General features: G+C 44.4%; 1 protein-coding gene across 3 annotated transcripts in view; it reads right to left on the reverse strand.

Moving 5' to 3' along the window:
- Positions 1 to 607: 607 nt before the first annotated feature.
- creb5b (cAMP responsive element binding protein 5b) overlaps positions 608 to 22739 on the reverse strand; it is a 45034-nt gene continuing 22902 nt past the window's right edge. For all 3 annotated transcript variants that reach the window (XM_069536875.1, XM_069536872.1, XM_069536874.1), the window contains 6 exons: positions 19345 to 19471; positions 17559 to 17669; positions 6675 to 6998; positions 5177 to 5404; positions 4593 to 4701; positions 608 to 3587 (listed from right to left, as the gene is read on the reverse strand). In XM_069536875.1, coding sequence (XP_069392976.1) covers positions 3433 to 3587; positions 4593 to 4701; positions 5177 to 5404; positions 6675 to 6998; positions 17559 to 17669; positions 19345 to 19471 — 1054 coding nt within the window. In that variant the 3' untranslated portion in view covers positions 608 to 3432. The remainder of the gene's footprint in view (positions 3588 to 4592; positions 4702 to 5176; positions 5405 to 6674; positions 6999 to 17558; positions 17670 to 19344; positions 19472 to 22739) is intronic.

Below are 22739 nucleotides of genomic sequence, written 5' to 3' on the forward strand. Positions count from 1 at the left end.
TAGTTAACAAAATGTACACTAGGGGTCAGTGTGCTCCAAAAGAATTCCATCACAAATCCAGAGACTCAAACAATAACACTGAAACTGCTGTGGTCATTTAATATAGTTTATTATGATAATAAAATTTAATTTTATCACATTATATCCCAAAGATCTCTAAGAGATATCATGTGTCCTAAAAACAAAATAACGTGATTTCAAATCTTTGAAGAAAGTATAGGGGCAAGAGAACATATGGAAAACTTTTTAATACATGCTGTGTGTTCACATTGTAGTAACTTTTAAAGCTGAATTTACATTGATGAGCAGCAGGATCTCTGTATTGATTTGGCATTTTGACACGTTTGTGTTCTGAAGTTAACTGTCATGTTATGTTATCAGGCAACTATCAAGCTGTCTAGACGGTTCAATAATTAATGAGTATTCTAAACCTTTAAAGCATCTAAGTATTTAATGAGCAGTTATGTCTCGAGAACAGCATCGATAAAAAGCTGCTGATCATTCACTCTGAACATCACTTCCATCCCTCGTGTCTCTCAGCTCATTCTTCTTGCAGCCCGGTTCTCGACACAGGAAGTGACTGCTGACATCAAATCACAGGAGTTAGTTTGTATGTTACCGAACAAGTGCTTTATTTTCATACCGTAATGTAACTGCAGTGATAACTTTCACATCTGTACAAATGCAAAACAAAAACAGAGACAATGTCATTACAGACACACAAAAAAATGTACAAAGTTATGCAGGTAAGAATGGATTTGTCATTTCATTACATATAAACAATTTATTTAAGCGTTGAAATGAGCCTCGACATACGACAAAAAAAAGGCAACAAGTGCTATGCAGAACGTATTTACACATGTACCACACGTTTACTCCCTTCAAAAAGAAAGGTGGTTGCATTACATGTACAGGATTACAGAAATTAATGACAGTATGTACAGTATTTATAGTTTGAGATTTAAAATAATACAGTTATAAGATAACTGACATGTGGTAAATTGTTCTCCACCGCTCGCACAAATCCACACACACTGCACTTCCACCTGTCCTGTTTGTCTGCCCACACAGTAACAAATGTCTCTATCCGAACCTGGATCCACTGTGAAAAATGAAAGCAGAGACAGAAATGTCCTCCTGATGATTCCAGTTGAAAGAGTTGTATGGTCATTACCATATTTTCACATGCAAGAGGTTAATTTGGAATGGTCTGATAATCAATACTATAAAAACAGTTGAGATAAGGCAAGCGTAGTCAGTTCAAAGGGTCGGTACAACAAAGCCCTTTCCTTGAGAATTTCTCTGTCTTATCAACACACACACTACCGCACACACAGATGTGGTATAAACAGCCCGAATGCTTGAGTGAGAGGAGGAGAAAAAGATTCTTCTCGATTCACATCCTTCATCTTTGATAAAACTGGAGCTGGATTTATTTTCCAGAGTAAAAATGGCTCAAACTGAACACCGCTGGGTCCTTGACCGAGCGTCATCCTACAACGCAAGCTCTAGGTTTCCCTTCTTTTATCTACAGACGTGTGATGCACGCCAGGCACAGTCTCTCCAAACACAGTTACGTCTCTCGCTGGTGTGTGAAAAGAGTCGGGGGAATCACTGAGAATTACTCGGACCTTAATATGGCTATTCTAGCCTCTGGCACAACAGAGGACAAAGTGCATAGACAGCTCTACGATGATGTTTTTCATCCATCCGACTGTAAAACACAGTGCATTGTGGTCATCATGCTCGTGAATCGACATTCCTGGTAGTAGGGAGGAGGGAAGAAGAGAGAAGAGGTTGTGGTCGACATGAGAAGGCATTAAGTTTCAAGGCGAGCAGGGAGATAGAAAAAAGGTTGGGCCGGTATCATTGTCAGTACATCCAACGCCAAACTGAAATACAGACGAGGCCTGAGAGAGAGAGAGAGAGGAGGAGGAGGAGCAAGAGAAATTGATGAAGAGGTCAGGGGTCAAATGGAACGGGTTATTTTTCCTCTTGGTCAGCTGGTTTTGCTCTGCAGCAACATGCAGCAGACGCAATAACAGGGTATATAAATGATGAATGCTTGATTGTATTGACAATAAGTGATGATAAAAAAAAAGTTCTGTTGCCCAACTAAAGATTTGAAGAAAACTTCAGGCACATTGTGACATTTTGGAAATCACCGGCATTAAAGAAAGAAAAGTAACTGGTCATAGTCACGTCCTCACTCTTTTTGTTTCTCTTTCTTTACACGCGCCTGCTGAACTTTGTCCGGCACAGGAAGAAAGCAAAACACAAGCACATACATAAGATAATTCACATGCACACACAAAACTATGCAGACGTACACAATCAAATGTTTTCATTTGGAATTTGAATCAAAAACTGTGGATCCAGATGCACACACACACACACACACACACACACACACACACACACACACACACACACACACACACACACACACACACACACACACACACACACACACACACACACACACACACACACACACACAAAAGAGGCCTCAATAATTAAAGCTTGAGTTGGTCCTGGAGAGCGGAGGAGTGTGTTTCGACTCCCGAGCTGCCTCACTGGTATCACAGTGTACAGTTCTGTGGCTGTAACAGCACCGCATGTCCTCGGGGACCAGAGTGGCTTGGCCATGCTGATCCCCACGTGGACACACAGTAGAGAAGATGATCAATACTCCGATGTATTGCTTCTATTTGATCCAACATTACTTTCACTGTCATGCTGTATATCATAACCCTCTTTGAGATTACATCTGACAGGGAGAAGTTTAACAGTCATATACATTTCAAGAAAAAGAAAAAGGGGTCGTTACACCTGCTTGCATATTCCTGTATCCAAGACATCATGGCGACGGTTTGACTTGGTTTCAGGAGACGACTTAAAGGCGGCAACTGCCCACTCGCTTGTTCTGAGTCTTCAGTATGATTACACATGCTACATACACTCGTCATACTGTCCACGCTTGACACATAGAGAATGATTAGACTCGTGATTCAGGCCAACAGAGACATAGTCTTTGCTTCTAGAGATGATGTCTTATGTCTCTTCCCTCTGGTTCCACGACCACCATGGTCCAATTTGTACCATTACACGATGGGGAAAAAAAAGTCACTTAACTGCTGCATGAGATTAGCAAAACTCCTTTTCTGCTTAGCACAAAGAAGCAGATTAAGAAAGAGGCAACAGACCATAGAACATTTATGCGTTAATAGGGCTGGTCTATAAAAATACATACTGTAGCTACTGTATAAAGAACAGCCTCACAGGCCTTTGAGGTTTTTCTTGATGGAGGGAGGATGAGGGTGAGGGTGTGTGGGGTGGGGGCAGCATGTGCAGCTGGTGACCCTCAAAAAACAGGGGAGCAAAAGGGGGGAGTTTGGGGCTACAGCCGGGGGGTTATAGTCTCTCTGGTCCCTAGTGGATAGGGTTAATGTCTGTGCGGTGGTTGGCTTGCCCATGCACACTGTTGCCCCCTACAGTCGTGGTGGAGGTGGTGATGGTGTTGTGCTGAATGACCTGCTGCTGCGAGCACGCTGGCGCTGGACTCCCCGCTGGACTGCTCTCTGGACCTGAGGAGACAGTAGAGACATGGCTGAGGATAGACAACACGTGTAGAGAATGTGTGTGCGTGTGCAAGTGAATACACTAAGACCTTCCGAGGGTAAAGATGCTTCAAAACCTAGTGTGATATTTAAAATGACCAAATAAACACAGACCAATTTTTTGTTTTAGCAAAACAATGGCTTTATTAGCAGAAATAGATTATGTCCAAACAAATGACACTAAATTCACAACTAACTCATCAACTGTCATCCTGAAAGGGCCAGAAATGGATAAGACAAAAATGGAAAAGTGAATCACTCAAACTCCGTAAACACGGCTGATGAATTCTGGACACACTGAAGGTGACATCTGTACACAAGCTAGACTCATCGATGAAAGTCTCTCCCAGCCCTGTCTGGGAGTCGGCTCTCTCCTGAATAAAAGAACCATTCAGCCAAAGGGGATGTGAGACTTATTTTCCTGTGCTAAAGCCACACAGGGAGGTGCCTTATCCTAATTACATGGAAATGTCACTGGTATCCGTATCAAAGGGTGGGGCTCTGATGTCATGCACGGCTGAGGCACGGTCCAAAAATCAGAGAGATCCCGGGACGTCCATGAGAGCTTGGATGGCAGAGTGTCGCCTTTTGACGTCTTTCTCACGTTGCATCAAGGCCGCCTCTGTGCACTGAGGTGCTGTCAGATGGAAAAACAGGCCTCATGTGGGAATCAGACTACCAACTCCCAGGCCTGGGCTCGGCTACCACAGTGCGCAACACCCATATGTCAAAGGAAGAGTCCTGCAGAGAGCGTGGGAGCTGGATACCAGCACGTAGGAGCAAAGAGTTTTGGCAGTTGCTGTGTGTCCATCAAAGTTTGGTCTTTGGAGTTCATACCTCTCCTCTGGCAAAACCATTATAGAGCATTTCCACAGCAGTGCTGGCTGCACCGTAGCACTAAGGCACACAGATGAAGGTGCATTTTTTGGCCAATTTCCCCAAAGTGTGTGTGTTTATGTTTGAGCTACTCACTGAGGTAACCTTGGGACTCTTTCTGCATAGTGGTGATGGGACAGTCCTTGTGTGTGAGGAGAAGCTGCTTGAGTTGGGTCACCTCGTTCTTTAGCATGGTCACTTCATTCTGAAATTCAAGGAAAATATGGAATCCGCATTTAAACAGGCGATACTACTTTACAACATTATTTGACAATGTTATTATCCATGTATTAATGTATTTCCCATATATCTTCCGAACATTTGAAAGACTGGCGACCTGTCCGGGGTGTACGCTGCCTCTCACCCTATGTCAACTGGGATTGGCTCAAGCTCACGATGGATGGAAAGATATTTGTGTGTTCATCAGAAGGTATATTTTATAGTGTGGACTGGGTTTGACACTTCAATTTTAACTGAGAATGTTTGGAACAATTTGGGGACATTCACTTGAAATATGGAAATTGTAAGACCCAGTGTTTTTGGAGCTTGACCCTCACTAGGGATTAGAAGTCAGGATATCTTCATGTCTGCTGCTTTGATTATCTGATATCAGTCAAACCTATCATCATTATTATTAGTAAAAAAAAGATAATGTCATGAGACCTGGACTGAGTCTGTACCTGAAGCTGCATGTTGGTCTGAGTGAGCTCTTCAGCTTTCTTCTCCAACGACATCACCCACACTTTTCTCTTCTGTCTGCATCTTGTTGCCGCTGCTCTGTTCCGCTCTAGAAATTTCCGCCGACGTTCGTCCGGGTCCTCGTCCACTACTCGCCTGCGCCGCCCGCCGCTGGGGGGTGGAGACTGCAGCGTCTGCGTGGGCTGCATCTGCTGGGTCGCAGGTGACATCTGAAACACAGGGAAAGAGTGTCAGCATCAGCAACAGAGCTCCTCTGATGAGGCCGTGTCTGTCGGCCACCGTCCACACAGACGTGTAACTGCTCTGACACACCTGTTTTACAGTTGTCACCACTCCACTGACCTCAAAGCCTCCTGCCTCTAAACAAGCATCTATACATTACCTCCTGCATCTATTCCATGTCTGGCAACTTCCCCAAAAACAACATCTGGTTGTGCCACATGCTCTGGGTTGTGGGGGCGTCAGGATTGACTGAGTGAGTGACTGGGCTGATTCACCAGCATGCCCACCTTGTTAAAGAGGTGTCAGGAGGCAGTTTTCCAACGCCCACTTCCACTCAGAATAACACCAGCAGACTCAGTTAAAAAGGCCTGTTTCTAAAACCGTACATGCACTGACAGATCTTGACATATCCTTGGCAAGGTCAAGTGTTTTCAGTCTTCAGGTCATTACCATTTTTATGAGAACCATGGAAAATACAAGCTGCTTTAATGGCCGCTGTGCATACAGAGAGTGTTGTTTTAATGCCTTAATGGTACATTTGGAACATAAAGTGATTTGCATTCGTGGATGTCGGACTGTCCTTCACTCAGAGCGCTCGGTGTTGCAGAGGGCGTCAGACAATGCAGGGACAAAGTGTCTCACATCATATTATTTTTTATTGCTGTGAGCGATACTTTCTAACTTTCAACCCAATATATTCACAGCTAAGATTTGTTCCAGGACTATTAGCCAAGGTTGTCTGTTCACCATCAGGACCAGCATTTATAAAAATGTCTTCTGCACCTGGAGCAGACTGAGTTCACATAATGGCAGCTCAGTGATGGAGGAGGGCGTGGAGCATAGTTTCCAACCGACACTCCTGAACATCTTTTATAATAGCATTTTTATGGCCTCTTCATGACCCCTTCCCTCCATGGCGGGCATCTGACACTGACCTGTCGCTGACCAATCTTAAAGGAAAAAGTAAGCTTTAAGACGGTTGCCAGGAAACTACTTGGCGTCATTGCTGCAGCAAGAGAAAAAGTGTTTGTCTGCTGACTTACAGTGATGATTACAGCTCTATTTCTACACCAAACCACTAATAGCTAAAATGCTCAGAGGATTACTAAGTCTTGCTTCCTTTCGTCATGGTACATATACAGAGGCCTCCTAGCTATATGAGAGATTTTACTGTGTAGTGTAGTTAATGTGTTATTGAACTTGTGGCTTCGTCTTTGGGCCATCTAAAAGCCTCTGCTCTGCTGGGAATGTTCTTACCTGTGAAGCAGAGTGCATTGGAGGGTGCGGTGAGGTCTGGTGTGGGTGACCAGGATGGAGGTGGGGATTGTGGGAGTTGTGATGCGGGTTGTGTCCCTGCGGGTGGTGGTGTCCGCCCTGGCCGTGGCCCTGGTTGTGGTGGTGGTGGCCGTGGTGCTGGTACGCGTGAGGAGGAGCTTGCAGGTGCTGGTGCGGGTGCGAGTGCATGTGATGGTGGGCGCTTTGCTCCTGCCGCGATGACATCATCTCCATCATGTGGCCCATAGAGTTCATGTTGCCGTTGGCGATGGCACCGGGGTGGTGTGAAAGTGCAGCCTTCAGCCTCTGGGTTGACAAAATGAAAAGAAAAAGTAATGATTAGCATTATACTCTCTGAGTATTCTTTGTATGTGCTCTCATTTATCAGTGTGCTGATGATCAATAGTTACAGAGTGGGTTTATGTGCTGACTATGAGATGATGAATGGCTTCATAAATCCATATGTCAGGAGAACAAATCAAAGCCACTTAGAGTGTCCTCTGTCTCTCCTTCAGTCCTGTCACTCTCCCTCTCCCTCTTTACCTTCCATGATTGCCATCCCTCCTCTTCATATTCCTAATAGCCTCTCTCTCTCTGCTGGGCACGTTTGGGTGTGTGCATGTGTGTGTCTTCTATGAGATGATTTCCCTGGTAAGGTGTGAGCCTCAGACTGCTCCCTCACTGTTGACCCAGCAGGGGGTTTGTTGCTTTAACCGTGTGGTCTACTTAGCCCAGACTGACTCTGAGCGGCCTGGCAGCGAGACCAGAGAAAGTCTCACTGAAGGTGCACTTGTGTTGTCGTGTTTACTGAATGCATCTCTTGTCAAGGGTCTGTTTTTGTGGGCATCACATGAAGAAAACTGTGAGACCAGAAGAAAATCATAACCCACAAAATATGTCCTCAGACTTTACCTCTTGTAGACAAAACATTTAAAAAACCACACATCTTCCCCCTGACATGGCTTATTAAGATTTTCACCACTAGAGGAATAACAGTTGAGAGTTGAACTTTTTAATTCATCTTTTGTAAAAAAAAAAAAAAAGTAAGCAGCAAAACTGAAAACAAAGCTTCCTTTTCAAGGCCACTGCTGTGAATTCCACAAAGTTTTCTATTCTCTTTCCCAGTGCTCGCTTTCCTCTCTCAGCTCCCTTCCCCCTCCACCCAGCTGCTGTCAGTAAGTCCACGCTGTGTCCAAGGCTCCATATCTTTTAACAACCTTTACATTCATGATTCCCATAGGGAAATGGCATCCAGCTGGTCTGGATCACAACGCTAGCCCAGCCAGAGCACAACATCGGCTCCTCACTCCTCCTCTCTCACACACTGCATGAGTGGAAAGCTTTTTACCAGGAGAGAGGAGACAGGGTCAAATAAATCATTTTAGAAATGGGACGGTTACAAAAATAGCATACTCTACATGGTTTGCATTATATTTACAGATTACATATGTTTTTGTATCAGGGTTTGCAGGCAGTGGTGTCTTTACTTCTTTTTCAACACTGAAATGCACATGAAACCAGCACAGGGAATTCATGACCTTGTCAAGCCTGTTTTGGCTGAGTACAGTTTCTGCTTAGATGCCTGACATAGTAACATATCGCGGCATTACCGGAACTTCGTTATTTTGTTTTCATATGTTGTCCCACTTTCTAAAAATTGCTGTTAATAGTATCCCCATCTGATCAAACCCTGCATGCTGCCTTCACCACAGCCTCAGCAGCAGAACTCTCAGGGGCCACAGCCCTTCCTCTTCATGACCAGTGAGACAGGAGTTAAAATACCACAGGGTCAAAACTAACACACAGCGGGCAGCCTCAGGACTGCAGCTGTCCACGGCATCACAGTTAGACTTCCTGAGTGTAACAAGCAGCAGCGAGAAGACAACAGTTTTTTCAGATCTATCTATACAAGGTAAAAAATAAAAATGCACACAAAAACAGCACACACCGCTGGCTGACATTTTGCTAAAAAAGAAAATAGATTTAAATGAGCTTACAAATATACATCATCGCCAGCAGAGTTGACAAGAGCATACTCCATCTATCACAGGATGTAATCTGAGTCTGACAGCTCTCACTGAACACCTTCCCTTCAGTCTTCTGCTTGTCAGTCAGCACCCGAGAGGTGAGGCCCACCCCCCTTGTTAAAATGGAAACCAATCAGAGTTTGACAATCTCCTGCCACTCACTCGCAAAACAGGCAATCGCTTGAATGAACACAAGCCAGGGGAATCCGCTGTCTGCCTGTTTGCCTCTGCACTCTGTTTTTGTGACCCTTGTAAAGTTGTCTGTGTGTGGTTAAGATGCTCATCTGGGGCGGCTGGTGCTGCATGAATTCCTGTCAACCAGCGAGGCACACTGGGGGGAGGACAGAGAGGGTAAAGGAAGGTGAAGGGTGGCAGTGAGAGGAAGAGAGAGAGAGAAAGAGAGAGGGAGATAAGATGATTTCTCGTGTCTCCTCCTCACACAAACACACCATCAGCCCAAGACGGCAAGTGCTCGTTTATCAGTGTCTGTGAGAGACATCCAGCTGGCACAGCAGGGCTATCTGTTTATTAATTGAATTAGCCTGCATCCGAAGAGGCCCGAGAGTGTCGGAGTACAGAGGCAGGTCACAGAGCTGAAGGGGCCTCTACACAAGCCCTAGTACTGATCTTCACAACAGGATAGAGAAGAAAAGACAAACGAAAAGGGCCGTGCTCGCTCCGATAACTGACATAAACTATTCATCAAAGAAAATTTGAGGCAACACAAGTAGATATTTAAATTGTTAAACCAAGATATAATATCTTTAGTAAAAACTATTGAACGTAACAACCTGAAGGACACAGCAAGAAAATACAATATGCAAAATACAGACTACATAAATAATTGGCAGGTGTAGCATCAGCTCACACAAATTAAACAACAGAGTTTAAAGAATGAGCTACAGCACATTACCTCGATAAAAGCGTATTCCCAAAAGCTATCTGTACAGGTCCCTGCTCCTGCTCCATCTGGAGTGGCGACACAGCTCAGCTCAACCAAGTGTGGCCAAAACTTAAGTCTTTGTATCCAGAACCACAGTGACGCAACTGGGGGACGTTAGCAAAGTGATGATGAGCAGGCTGTGATTCTCAAACACCTTCATCAGCTCCCTAATGACTCTAAAACACATGGTTGTATTTTCCCAGACTGTGCTAAGCACATGGACTTAACCACCATGTGCAGTTTACTCTAATAACACACACACATACATATGCATTTCTCCTGAAGCAACATGGCCACCACAGAAAACAGTCATTAAATCAGCGCAGGTGTTGGCCTTTGGCAGTGCAGTGCACCCAGGGACGGGATGGCCCACTGCCTGTCCTACCACTGTCCAGCCTGCAGCCTCCTCTGAGGTAAATGTATGAACACACAGCCAATATATCTGTAATCACATGCCACTGACACCACATTTCATGCATTCTGACAGTGTACTGAAAGTAGTAGAGCTATTGATTTTCCATTGTTAACACACCGTTCCTGATTTGGCCATATTTTGCCCAGAGGGGAGCTATCGCCTCTCAGACCTTTGCCCTGTGACCCATCCACTCCCACTCCAGTTTTAGGCCTCTCTCATTTATGTGGTTTCAGGGATACCAGGTAATCACCCATTAATGATATTTATTAATGGCCACTTCCTCTCTGACACGGCGGTCTTTGAGTGATGTCCCAGTGAGTGCTCTGGGCACATCCTGAAAACACACTCAGGTTTCTCCTCGCCATATGACTTCATGTCTATTAACCCTGGGAGGAGAAAGCGAGAGCACGGAGCAGGTACAAAGGGAAGAGACCACGCCTGCCTCAGGATGGGTAAATCAAACCTGGCGAGGTCAGGGTGAGCACTTTTATTTCCCCTTAAAAGTGGAGCAGTGTTCTATCAGGGGACCTGTGTCCCTCTGGCGCCTTGCAGCAGGTTTGAAAGATTTAACCAGTCTGCGGAGTCACAGTTTAAGTGCAAAAAGATCACAGTTTCCAGAGGAGATCTTCTGCTTCACATTAAAGGCTCCACAGAGAAACATTAGCGCTTCTGTCTGTCTCCGTCAGCCTTTTGTTTGCACTATACCAACACAGCAGCTTGTTAACTGATCACGTGTATGTGGACAGTATTTCTAATTGCATGATATACTGTATTATAGCTGTAACTTTCCTGGCAGAGTGATTTGTAGGCCCAGGTCCCCGAACTAAAACTCTAAACCCGACATGGGTTCACCATCTGCAGATGAAAGCAGGAGTTTGACTCAGAGGATCTAATTCCATCCTCCTCATCTCCACAACCACCACTACCCACCAGTGCCTGCCTGCAAAACCCACTCTCAGTCCCCTAAAACTCCACACCCCCCATTAGTTCAATTTTATTAGATTCCCACTCGCCCAGAGAGCCAGTAACCCCCCCACCCCTCATCCCTCTCGCTCTCTCACACACACCTCTTCCCTGTTCCTCCACCCCCTCTCCCTCTTGCTTGCCAAGAGCTGGGGACTGTTAAACTGATTTCCTCGGGGAACAGCGAGGCAGACAGTCTGATGGGAGCTCTGGGCTTTAATGTCGCCCCCTCTCTCCTCTCTCTAGCTCTGGTCCAAGCGGATCGGAGCCGGTGCCGAACAGAGCCTCCCTGTGGTTCCAGACACAGACAGGGGGGAGATGGACATAGACTGGCTGTTCTGCCAGGGCCAGACGCTCTGGTGGTGCACGGAGGAACCGAGGCGGCATGGGCGCAGCAAGACACACGCCCACCGAGGAGCATGCTCCAAAAGCATGCGCTCATACTCTTGGCAGCATGTCCACCCTGTCAAGTTAATGGATGGGCCTCTGACTCCAGTCTGGATATCCCCACTGTTCCCTTTCTTGTAAAGTCCTGCTCTGGTGCAGCCGACATGGTTATCGCTACAGCCCCTGTCACAGTGTTGAAGACATAGAATTTCTCTGAGTGACACAGACAAAGCATGAAAGCAATAACAACCACTAACATGTGTCTCCATCCGTGGAGAAGTAACAAATTATACATGATCATGTTAATAAAAGTAACTTGAACGGGATGACTTCAATATAACATTATTTCAAAGATGCTTAATATAAAATACCTGTAGTGATTGTATATTGGATGAATTGAAACCAGATTTCGTGTTTTAAGTTTTCATTCAGACCTTGTTCCTTGTCTCACATTTCTTATATTTCTTGTCTTATTCTATTAATAAATGAATTAACACAACACAAATCCAAAAGGTTGAAACGTATGAGAGGCACTCCGTTCTCCCATTCAAGAAGAGAGATAACATAAACAGCTTCATCGTGTGAGCATGAACGGGTTTCAGAGATGAGGTAGTATCCAGTGGATGTTGACTCAAATGTATCAGCTCGACTCTCTGACACATCAGACTTTTTTCCAAACATCTCTCCGGTCCCTGACTGGTTGTTTTGGAGTTCATTCTCGTTCCAGGCACCCGGGGGTCTAAAAGTGGCCGCACCAGTCCCGTCTGGCCCGTGCAGGGATGGCAGCTGGTTTACCCAAGCTTAGCTTTGCCGGAGCCCCGTCCTATTCACAGGCCCTGAACCATGACCAAATGGTCTTCACATACACCTCCCATCAGCACACCTAAAACAACACGCGGTCATCCAAAGACAAACAGATGTGACAGTCTGCGCCACAACTGCCACCCTCAACCATAACCCCGCTGCATACACACAGCTCAAGCTTACATGCACACACACTCACACACTCAAAACTTAAATATAAACGTGTTTATCAACTTTACAATGGCAGCTTTGAATTTCAGTTATTGCTCAGGCATTAGAGTCCCCTCATTTCAATCAGGAGGTTATCAAATGAAAGGGGAACTCACTCCTTGTTGACATTTTTAATATATATGTGTGAATTTCATATGCATTTCTGCCTGTCACTTTAATATAATGTCTGATTGATGTTATAGATGATTCTCTGAATGGGTCAACATGTAGTAAGTAGCTACTTAACAAATTAGAAAATAAATCTCATAAATTATGATGCATTTTCTTTATCTTCTGCCAGGTTGACACATTAATGTGAATTTGCGACTATCTCGTCGATTGTGTTTTGCAGTACTCTCAGTTATGAATACCTACCTATCAAACTAATGCAGTTTAATAAAACAGCATCAAAACAAACCCTCCTTCATGAAGGTTATAATGTTCAGTTTTGTGGTTGTCGCTGTTTTAGAAAGGGTTAATTTTACTTCATGATCTTTTTTGGAGACAGTTGAATCGTATTGCATCATAGTGACAGATGTTTCCATAATTAAGGGGAGTATAAAAGACAGCAACACCTCTTGTGATGCAATGCTATGTGTGGAGCTAAAGCTGCAGACTCCACTTTTGTGTGAATGGTAAAAATACCTATAAAACAGTTGTTTGTAAATGTTTTACTTGTGGTTAATTGTGGTTGAACACTGTTAATTACTGCAACTGAAACCATATAGCATGTCCATTTAGTTTTGACTGGCTATACTGTATACAAAATGAATCTGGTTCTGACAAACCAAACACTTAAGCAATGGCAGCACTGTGGAGGCAGTGAGAGAAAGGGGCCCCTCTCTGGTCCGTGTCCAACACTGATAAACTGGAGGACACACATTGATCCTGCAGCTCCTCAGTCCTGCACTCGCCTCCATGGCAATGGAAGAAACAACATGTGTTTATCATCTACATAAACTTTCTTTGCATCTGTCACACAGACATTTAACCTTGTCTTTACATAACTTTATAGTCAGCGTATCTTGCCATGTGTCCAGCGTCCCTTTCTGACCGCTGTTTATCCCACATCCACATGTTTACCCAACTAACCATGCATATGTACATAACAGATCTGAATCAAAAACTCAACGTGCAAACTCTAAATTCATGGTTTGTTTTAGCCCACTTAGTCCACAGATGTGTTTGGACTCTCAGAACAATGACTACCAGAGTTTGCCAATGCACTGAAAATGAACCATTTGCATACACACCATGAAAAAACACACAAACATACAGTAGACTACTACACACATATTCTAGAGTTCTGTGCAGCGTGCACATTCAGCTGTGCTCTTAGCTCACCGTCTCTCTCCGATGACATCATACCCTGACAATGCCACCATTCATACAGATGTTGCTTACAAAACCTGGAGTTAGAATTCCTATTGTGTGTGCTCTGCTCCTCCTCACAAAGGAAGGTTTAGCCAGAGGTGCTTCCCTACTACAGCTGAAGAAACTGAATGGAACACGTAACAGGGTAACCACGTACGCTAATGGCTTAACTGCTTACAAATGACTTCATAGTGAGCTAATCGCTCAATCAATCACTGTGTAGCTGGGTTTAAAACTGGCACATCTGTGGCTGCTTCACGGCGTTTCTGAACAGAATATGTTCATAACTCTCATTTTTTCACTGTTAAGAGCCAAACTTGATCTTTAAGTCCATTGACCCAAACGCCTGTTGCGATTCTTTAACCAGACCAAAACATAAAAACAGTAATGGTCGCGTGAATGAAATGTAAAAAGCTGAATTAGCGTGCTCGAAACACTTTGATTATTGGTCCTCCTGTGTCCTATGAAATGTTTCTTTAAGAGACGCTCTGTTTTTTTCCCCTCCTCAAGTAAAAAGGAGCACATTTAGAGCATGCCAGGAATTATGTCATCCACCCATCTAGTGCCAGCTCCACAGCCAAGAGAGCTGCAATGAAGGAACATATAGTATTGTTTACCTCATAAAAAACTCAGCACCTAGCCTGATGCTTAGTGACACATTTATTGTCCTTAGTAACAATGTAAACAACAGATATCGGGAGATAATAAATAACACATTTTCATGCACCAATACCAAACTGTTTCAAGGCGCCTCTGTCTGAAATTAGCAGTGCAGCATGGATGTGTGGAAAGCATGGAGCTCATTTAAAGAGAGAGACGAAGACCAAATCAAAGTGCACCACTTTTTTGAAAAGAGCTCCACTGACATGAGCTGACTCATATCCCATAGTTTGTACTCACAGATGTTATTTACAACCAGCTTGATAAGGGTCTGTTTGGGCCTTTCCTTGTTACAGATGACAAACAATAGTGAAAGTCTTTCATCACACAAACAAACATATCAATTCATCTGAGGAGGAGAGGAAGGTTTTCACAGGACAATACATGGTTCATATGTGAATTTTAACAGCATGTGAATCTCCACGTATGCATGCGTTGTAACATGTTTTAAAATGCCATGCTGTCTGTAAGGGTACGTACGTGTGTTTGTGGCTTTCTATCTGAAACGGTGCAAGGAGGACGACACAGAGCTGGAGCAGGCTGTGTGTGTGTGTGTGTGGTGTGTGTCTGCATGTCTGTTTGCGAGGCACTGTGGAGAACTGGCTCTGAGCGGTGACGTGAGACTTTGGCCGGCTCGCTGTGGAACTTGGCCTCCCCTCTGCAACGTTTCCTCCACGCTGCGAGGGTCAACTATCCCACAACCTCCAGCACACAACACGCACCATTCTATTCCCCAGACCACAACAGAGCAGAACGCGACCACACCCGGCACAGTGAGCACCCAGTCCTTCAGGAGAAGGGGAAAAAAAGCACTTGAACTAAAACCTAATGAAACACTAAAATCTCAGCAACGCTCCCAAACAACAAGCTAGAAGCAGCATATGGAAGAGCATACGAGTCAGTTACTGCACCATTGGGCTTCTCTGTAACTCTTTAATGATGGCACTTAAAGGAGAAAATCAGCGATAGAGGAGAACAAAGATGGACGTGGATGCAGATACAGTCTTTGGCTCAGAGAGCACAAACAGAGAGCTTCCAGCTAGATATGGGTCCCCAAGGGGCCACATCAGTCCTTCGGCTCATTAACTATTTACACCAGAGACAGGCCTCTGTGCTGCTCTGGCCCACCACAAAATCAATTAGCCTTCATTAGCCAAGGCTGTGGCTTTCCCTGGGAGGGGAGGGTTAATCCTGCAACCGAGGCCTCCATTTACCACAAAAATCAAACAATCACAAGCGCAAACATATGGGCATACATGCATGCACACATGGAGAGGGGCACAGGAAACCAGGCCAAGCATAAGTCCTTTCATGTCACTCACAAACAATCCTTCCAGTTAGTTTCTCACTCTGATTCACTGTTTGGTGTCTCACAATATCGATACTGTCTCTCTCCTTTCAACTCCCCTGCTCACTCGGCCTGTCTATCAGTTTCCTTCATGTCTATCAAAGTCCCACTCAATCCCCCTCTCACAATGTAAACGCTGAGCAGCAAGAGTCTATCCAGGTCCATGCCTCGGGGGTGTGGGGTTACAGTGCGGAGATTTCCCATTGGCGGAAAGTCAACATGGTTGGGGTAATGCGATTAGAGCCGGATTGAGAACGTCGCAGGGGACACATGGGCCTGATCATGGCCCAGTTATCCGATAGCGAGGCCGTATTTATCGACCCGGCCCGGGCGCGGATATTACAGACATTAGAAACCCCGTCTATGCTTATGAAACCCGCGCTGGAGATCGCACCCCGATAACACAATTAGTCTCTCACTTTCTGTCCACAATCAAGGAATTCCATCAGTTGCATTCAGACATCAGGGAGCGGAATCTGAATTGATCCACATTTGGTTGCCGGGCCTCGTGTCTGAATGGCCAACTAGCCAGAAAGTTGCACGGTCCAGGGGCCTGTAGCCATTTAGTGACTGCATATGTTTATGGGAGGCCTAACAGAGCATTTACAATTCAATTACATAGATAGGAGGAGAAAAAAGAGCAAGATGTGTCTGGATGACGGCCAGAGGAGAGATAAGCCTAATACACTAATATTGTGTTACCCCAGCGTGTTACCATAGGAACAGCTGAAGAGATTCAAAAGACTACAAAGACGATCAATCTTGAGAGAGCAGGAGGAAGAGGGAGAATTAAATGCCCTGGGAATACTCCCGCTCTCCTCTATCAGAGCAATAACTCTTCTAATGACCTCTGCTACCTCCTCTCTCTCTCTCTCTCTCTCCCTCTCCACAAGATGTTTCTGTCCAGCAAACGTGGCTATCAGCAAACCTTTCCAAACACAAAGAACGGCCAATGCTTTTCATTATGGTTTGTGATTCTTTTGATATCCAAGTCATGACACTCTTATTTCTAGGAAACTTTTTTTTTCCATTTTCAAAGTTATTTATTTTGAAAACAAAGGCTGGCTGACACTCATGTTGCCACAGTGTTTATCAGCTCGTATCACCTCGAGTGTAATTGTTTAAACATTTGACATTAATTAGGGGTATATTTCAAGTCTAAGGGATTTTTTATTATAACAGTAGTAGCGTGCAAAACCGGACTGGAGTGGAAGGACTCTATCTCTTCAGTCATTCTCTAAACTCCTTCACTCCCAAAACCTGTCTCCTCTCTGTCTTTCTCTTCCCTCAGCTACGTCTCATTCCCACCGCTCTAACTGCCTGCTTTGTGAAGGATGAGGTCATTTGATTTTTTCCCTGCTGTGTTAAACTAGTGCTAACAAGTTGCAGGACCTACAGAACATGTTCTGTACATTAAGATATACATCAGGCAGTCGGTGGGCAGCCCAGCCACAACCACATAAAGGGCCCTTTATTCCAGCCAGAGTCTCCAGTGCAGCACTGGCAGGTTCAGACACAGCTTTGATTACACACCAAATGATGAAATCCACACAGACCTAAGAGCACAGCTTTGCTGGCACAGAGCAGTGGAAAAGAGAGTTGCAACACTTTGAGCTCGTGTGAGTGTGCGCTTGTGTGTGTGTGTGTGTGTGTGTGTGTGTGTGTGTGTGTGTGTGTGTGTGTGTGTGTTAGTGCATAAAGGTGTATTTCCATGTGAACGCATGTATATACTCACCAGTTTGGCTTCTGAGTGCATGGAGGGAATGTGAGTGGAAGAGCAGGAGTTGCTGTGGGCGGGTCCTTGCATGCCCATCATATTGGAGCCCATGGACATTTGTCTCTCCATCTGAAGATCACAGCACCGTGAGAACACTCATGCATCAGAAGTGTAGATGTATTATTCCTACAGCACAAAACCTTTTTTATACAAGATGAATCAATTACAACGGCTCATTTAGCTATAATTTGCTGTGTGTCTTATCACTGTCAGGGCTTAACAAGATGCTGTCACAGCTTTTATAAAAACAGCTGTAGCTGAAACAGGGTGAGACTATGTGGGATGAGATGAGAACGCATGAGAGCTTGATTTCACATGACAGGCTGCCCTGTGCACAGCTCTGTGTGATGATAACTGGAGCTGACCCAAAACAGGAAGCCAACGCGGAGGGACTTAACACAGGAAGCCGGTGCAACAGGGGTGTGTGTGTTTCTGATAATCGTGTGCTGAGTGTCAGTCTAACTAACACATCAAACCTCAGCCCCTCCTGATTCAATATGTGTCATCAAGGTGAATCTGTCAACTCAATGTCTGCAGACCCTTTAATATAACCCATTCAACACGGGAATGTTCTGCCTTTGTTCTGCCTTTGTTCTGCCTTGCTGTTCTGTGTAGAAGGTATGGACATGGAATGGCGTGGGCATTGTTGTTTTGCAGTTATACAGACAGTGGAGGAAGTAAGAGTAAGAGTCAGATCGACGTCAGTAAGTAAGAGCCGACATGGCGGGACAGGACACCAACACACGCCTCTGATTGTGGACACGCCAGCTTGTTATCTAAAATCACACACTTTCTTTGGTTCAGGGTAAACAAGCAAACGTGGCATAACGAGGGGGTCTTCTAAATGGTAATATAGAGGGATCTCTGTTTAAAGGGGGCTTATCTGTGTGTTTCTTGCCTGCCCCTGACTGACCCTGGCCGGTGTGGTCCTGTGTCACAGCTCAGACCTGAATGTGAGGAAATCAGCTGGGTAGGCTGACAGGGGTGAGAGGTCGCCTGATGCCAGGCGATGATGTGAGCAGTGCTCACAGAGCAGCATGTGCAGGAAAGAAGAAGCAACCTTTGTGTGAGTGTCTGCATGCATACGTGTGTGTGTGAGCTGCTGTGGCCTCCCAGCTGCTGAACTCTAAACTGGTGTGCTGGTTTCCATAGGGAACAGCCCTGCTCCACACCCCAGCCCCCCCCTCATGCCTGACCCTCAGCCCCCCCGCCTCTCGTCCTCCGTGGAGACTCAGGCCTAGAATCTGACACACAGCCTTAATTGCACTAAGTGTGTTTTGTGTAAAAATATCACCCAAACCTGCACCCCTTTCCTGAACCGTCAATCTTCCCCAAAATCGCTTAGCTCTTAATTTAATAAACATGGGAGTTTTTTTCCTTACCATAAACACGGGCTGTCTTGTGTTACAATGAGAACATATGTTGTATCATTAGAATCCTGATACGAGGAGCTTTCGCTGGTTGTTATCATTCCCCCGATTCCCAATGTGGCTCCTCTAAATCTTTCTGGCTTAGTGTATTACACTTAACCCTCATCTTTGCTGAATACCTCATTTATACAAAAATATGACTTCCCTGATTTACCGTTGCAAGTTATTTTAATGGTGATAGGAACTGCAAGCCTACATCTGATGTCTTAATGTACGCTGTCGTCACGTATGGCGCGAGTGAATGAGATTTGCCTCTGCATGTGTGAGTGCGCCCGTGAGTGCATGTGCTCTGTGCGCTCCATTGTTGTACTCACAGGCATCAGCACAGCAGAGGAGCCAGGCATGGTTGGGTCTGGCAGTGTTCCAGGCATGGAGGCAGGCAGAGGCTGTCTCTGTCGGTTTCGTAGATGCAACAGTGAGGACAGAGACCCGGGAACAGGCCTGACAGGACAAAAACAACACACATCATACAAACAACAAATAACAACAACTCATGTACCAACACTACAGTGTTTATTGTAACCTCTACCATGGTGTATACACATATAATGACTGATTTATTACATAGAATAACACTGCTGTAATTATACATAATAATATGTGATTACACATAAACACTCCTTTTATCTACTTACAACTACATTACAGTGTGATAAACGTTCAGTTTATGTTTATATATGCTAATTGGGGGGGGGGGTAAAGTGTCAACATTATGTTAAGTAACTTTAAAACCATGTTTAACAAAGTCTTCAATAAATAGACATGAATGCGTTGTTTATGAAATTATGCAGAAGAAGAGGACAAAAAACGTTATGGAGAAAAAGATGCAAAGCAGGCTAAGAGGTAATATTGTACAGAAAGAGTCTGATGGCTTAAGTCCCCTTTTAACCTTTAACTACCACTGAAGTTGAAAGATCAGTTGATTATCAATATGAAATAAAAGAACTCTATCACAGACCTCTGTCTTTGTGCGTTTTAAAGGAACAGATCATCCTAGAATGATTTAGTAACAAACAAAGCTTTTTTAAAACCCATACACCATACCTGCAAGAGAGAAGTTCCCCCAAGTAATTCTGTACTGAAATGAGCTTTTGTTAACAAATCTCTTGGCTGGCTGTGGCACCAGGATTGGAGGAGTGACTATCAAAAAAGTGTGTGGACTATAGAACACGTCCACAAGAGATCACTAAAGAAAAACGCTCTATGTCCTTAAAAGTAATTTCACGCATTTATTCATTTCACATCTGTGCTAATTCAGAACAAATGTTTTTCCAGACGCTTTTTGTTTCTACTTGTTTCTGCGGCTACAAAGTCTGAGCCTGTGACTGTGCATTCAAGCTGCAGTTGAAAGTAGAGGCATCTTGGGAGTTTTTGGATGCACTTTGAAACCAGCACACAGTTCATGTAGTACAATGGGTGAATGATGATGATGGGGATGATGAATGAATAATATTTGTCATAACAACCACATGAGATGTGCATGACGAGAATCGCATTTAAATTGCAACAGCGGTGGAAGCTCTGTGGATAAAATCTCCCACGGTGACCACAAAAGTGTGTGTGGACCAACAGGCCTATCCACACTCACGGCCACATCAATAAATCACATGCATGGATGAGGCCCGGGCTGAGCTTAAACTATAGACAGCAGTCCTGCCTTAGTCACTGGCTCAAGGCTGCAGCCATCCAAACACCCAGACCACTCCATCTGCACATGGTGACATCATTTATACAACTGCCACTAAATCCCTGCTTGTAAGAACACTGCTTCCCAGCTGCAGGGCGCTGCTACACCCACATGCAAACAGCAACTACTAACAGTGCCTACGAAACACCAGCGTTCATAACACGACTCTTTAAGAACCAGAATCAAGAGAATCAATAATTATCAGTATCATCAGGGTGAACGCTGCCACTCACCGCTCAATAACGCTCCATTTCCCTGAGCATTTAGAAATTAGTGCTAACAAGAATCATTCAGGTTTGCTGTGTTCGACGGGTTAATGTAATCAATTGACCACACCACAGCCTGGTTTACCGTGAGGGAGTGATGGCCAAATGGAGGAGGGGGGTGTACCAGAGCAAACGTTCCCCCACCTGAATAAATACCTGTATTTTTCCAGACCTAAATATGTGCATTTACGCCCCAGACATTTTAGATTGCTCCACACACACAAGACCATTACCATCCCGACTATGTGTCATTCCTGTCTAACATCCCAATTTATCACAATCACAGTCATTTAGCAGCACGTATGACATCTGAGCAACACTGGGAATCCAAACATTTCCACATGGGAAAAGTCATGAAAGTACAATGAGGTATGCAGTGTAGCCGTGCACTACATCAACACAGCTTCCCTCTGCCTTTACACTGAGCCGGCGTTTAAGAGGATGAAATAACAGTCACGAGCCGGTGGCAGGGACATGATGTTGATTTTAAGATACAAACTGTTATGCTGATTTTGTTAAATTCTGAATGCCTGAGGTCCGGATGTTGCTCTTCATTTAAAATAAAATGTAACATATAACTGCAACTTTGAAACACGTCCTCTTAACATGACATTAGCACATTCAACGTATTTTGTTTTTAAAGTGATTTATATAAAAGTCAAATATTATAGAAAACAGGAGTCCCATGTCTTTTTGTTATCACAACACGGTTGCTATATAAATACAGTCAAAGTATCTAAACACTCATACACACAGTCATAAACTGTCTGAAAATGTGCCGTTACGCCTTCCATCATTTAGTGATGTCACTAGTATGCAGTCAACACCCTCAGCCATGGCTCCCACCACAGCCCACCTGCACCCACTGCTCAGCCTATTTCTTTTTTTACCTTATTAACAACACAACACCAAACAGTCATTCTGTCACTGAACTAAAGCTGCACGACGAATGTTGAGGAAACGTTGCACAATCATTGGATGTCGAGAAGCCCATATATCATTCACATCTTTCCCCAGGATGGTAATATGGAGTCGAGCGGATACAGCATATTTTTTCTCCTAGATCATTTCGGGCTGAATTTGATCGTATGTTTGGCGCTGACTGACCATCGGCATTTGCATTCACTGGTGGGTTTTTCTAACTTGTGACTGGCCTGGCCATGCATCACAGTCAGACAATCAAGGGTCATGATCGCAAGTGTGAAAGAGTAAATGTAATACTATATAAAGATGGTTCTTGGTATTCCAAGCACAGATATAATGTATATTCTTACAAATATCAAAACTTAAAAAAAGACACTGGAAAAGTAAAACACTGGACCTTTAACTCATATTTTTGTGATTTAATGTTACATACATTACAATGTTGTCCTGTGCCATGATCTGCACATGTTCAGTATAATATATATCCCTATATGGATACAATTATGGGGTTCTCTCTTTCTAGAGAAGAAAGGCTCCTTTGAAGTAGGTTGCACTCAAGCGACCGTCTGTTAGCAATGCTCACCTGCAGCAGAGCGGTGAGGCAACAAACTCTGTGTCTGTCAACACAACACAACACAAACACACACAAACAGACTAAAACACAACCTGCTTGTCCAGTGGGAGGAAAAACAACACTAACAACACTTCCTCTTGGGACTGACTCAGCCTTGTGCTGATTCTGCTGATTAATAAAGAAACTGAAGGCAAAGAGCAAAGCCAATATTTTTTGGGGCCCTTAACTCTCTAGCAACAATTGTGATAAACAAATAAC

Source organism: Paralichthys olivaceus, chromosome 13, assembly GCF_024713975.1.
Source record: "Paralichthys olivaceus isolate ysfri-2021 chromosome 13, ASM2471397v2, whole genome shotgun sequence".
Taxonomy (NCBI): Eukaryota; Metazoa; Chordata; class Actinopteri; order Pleuronectiformes; family Paralichthyidae; genus Paralichthys; species Paralichthys olivaceus.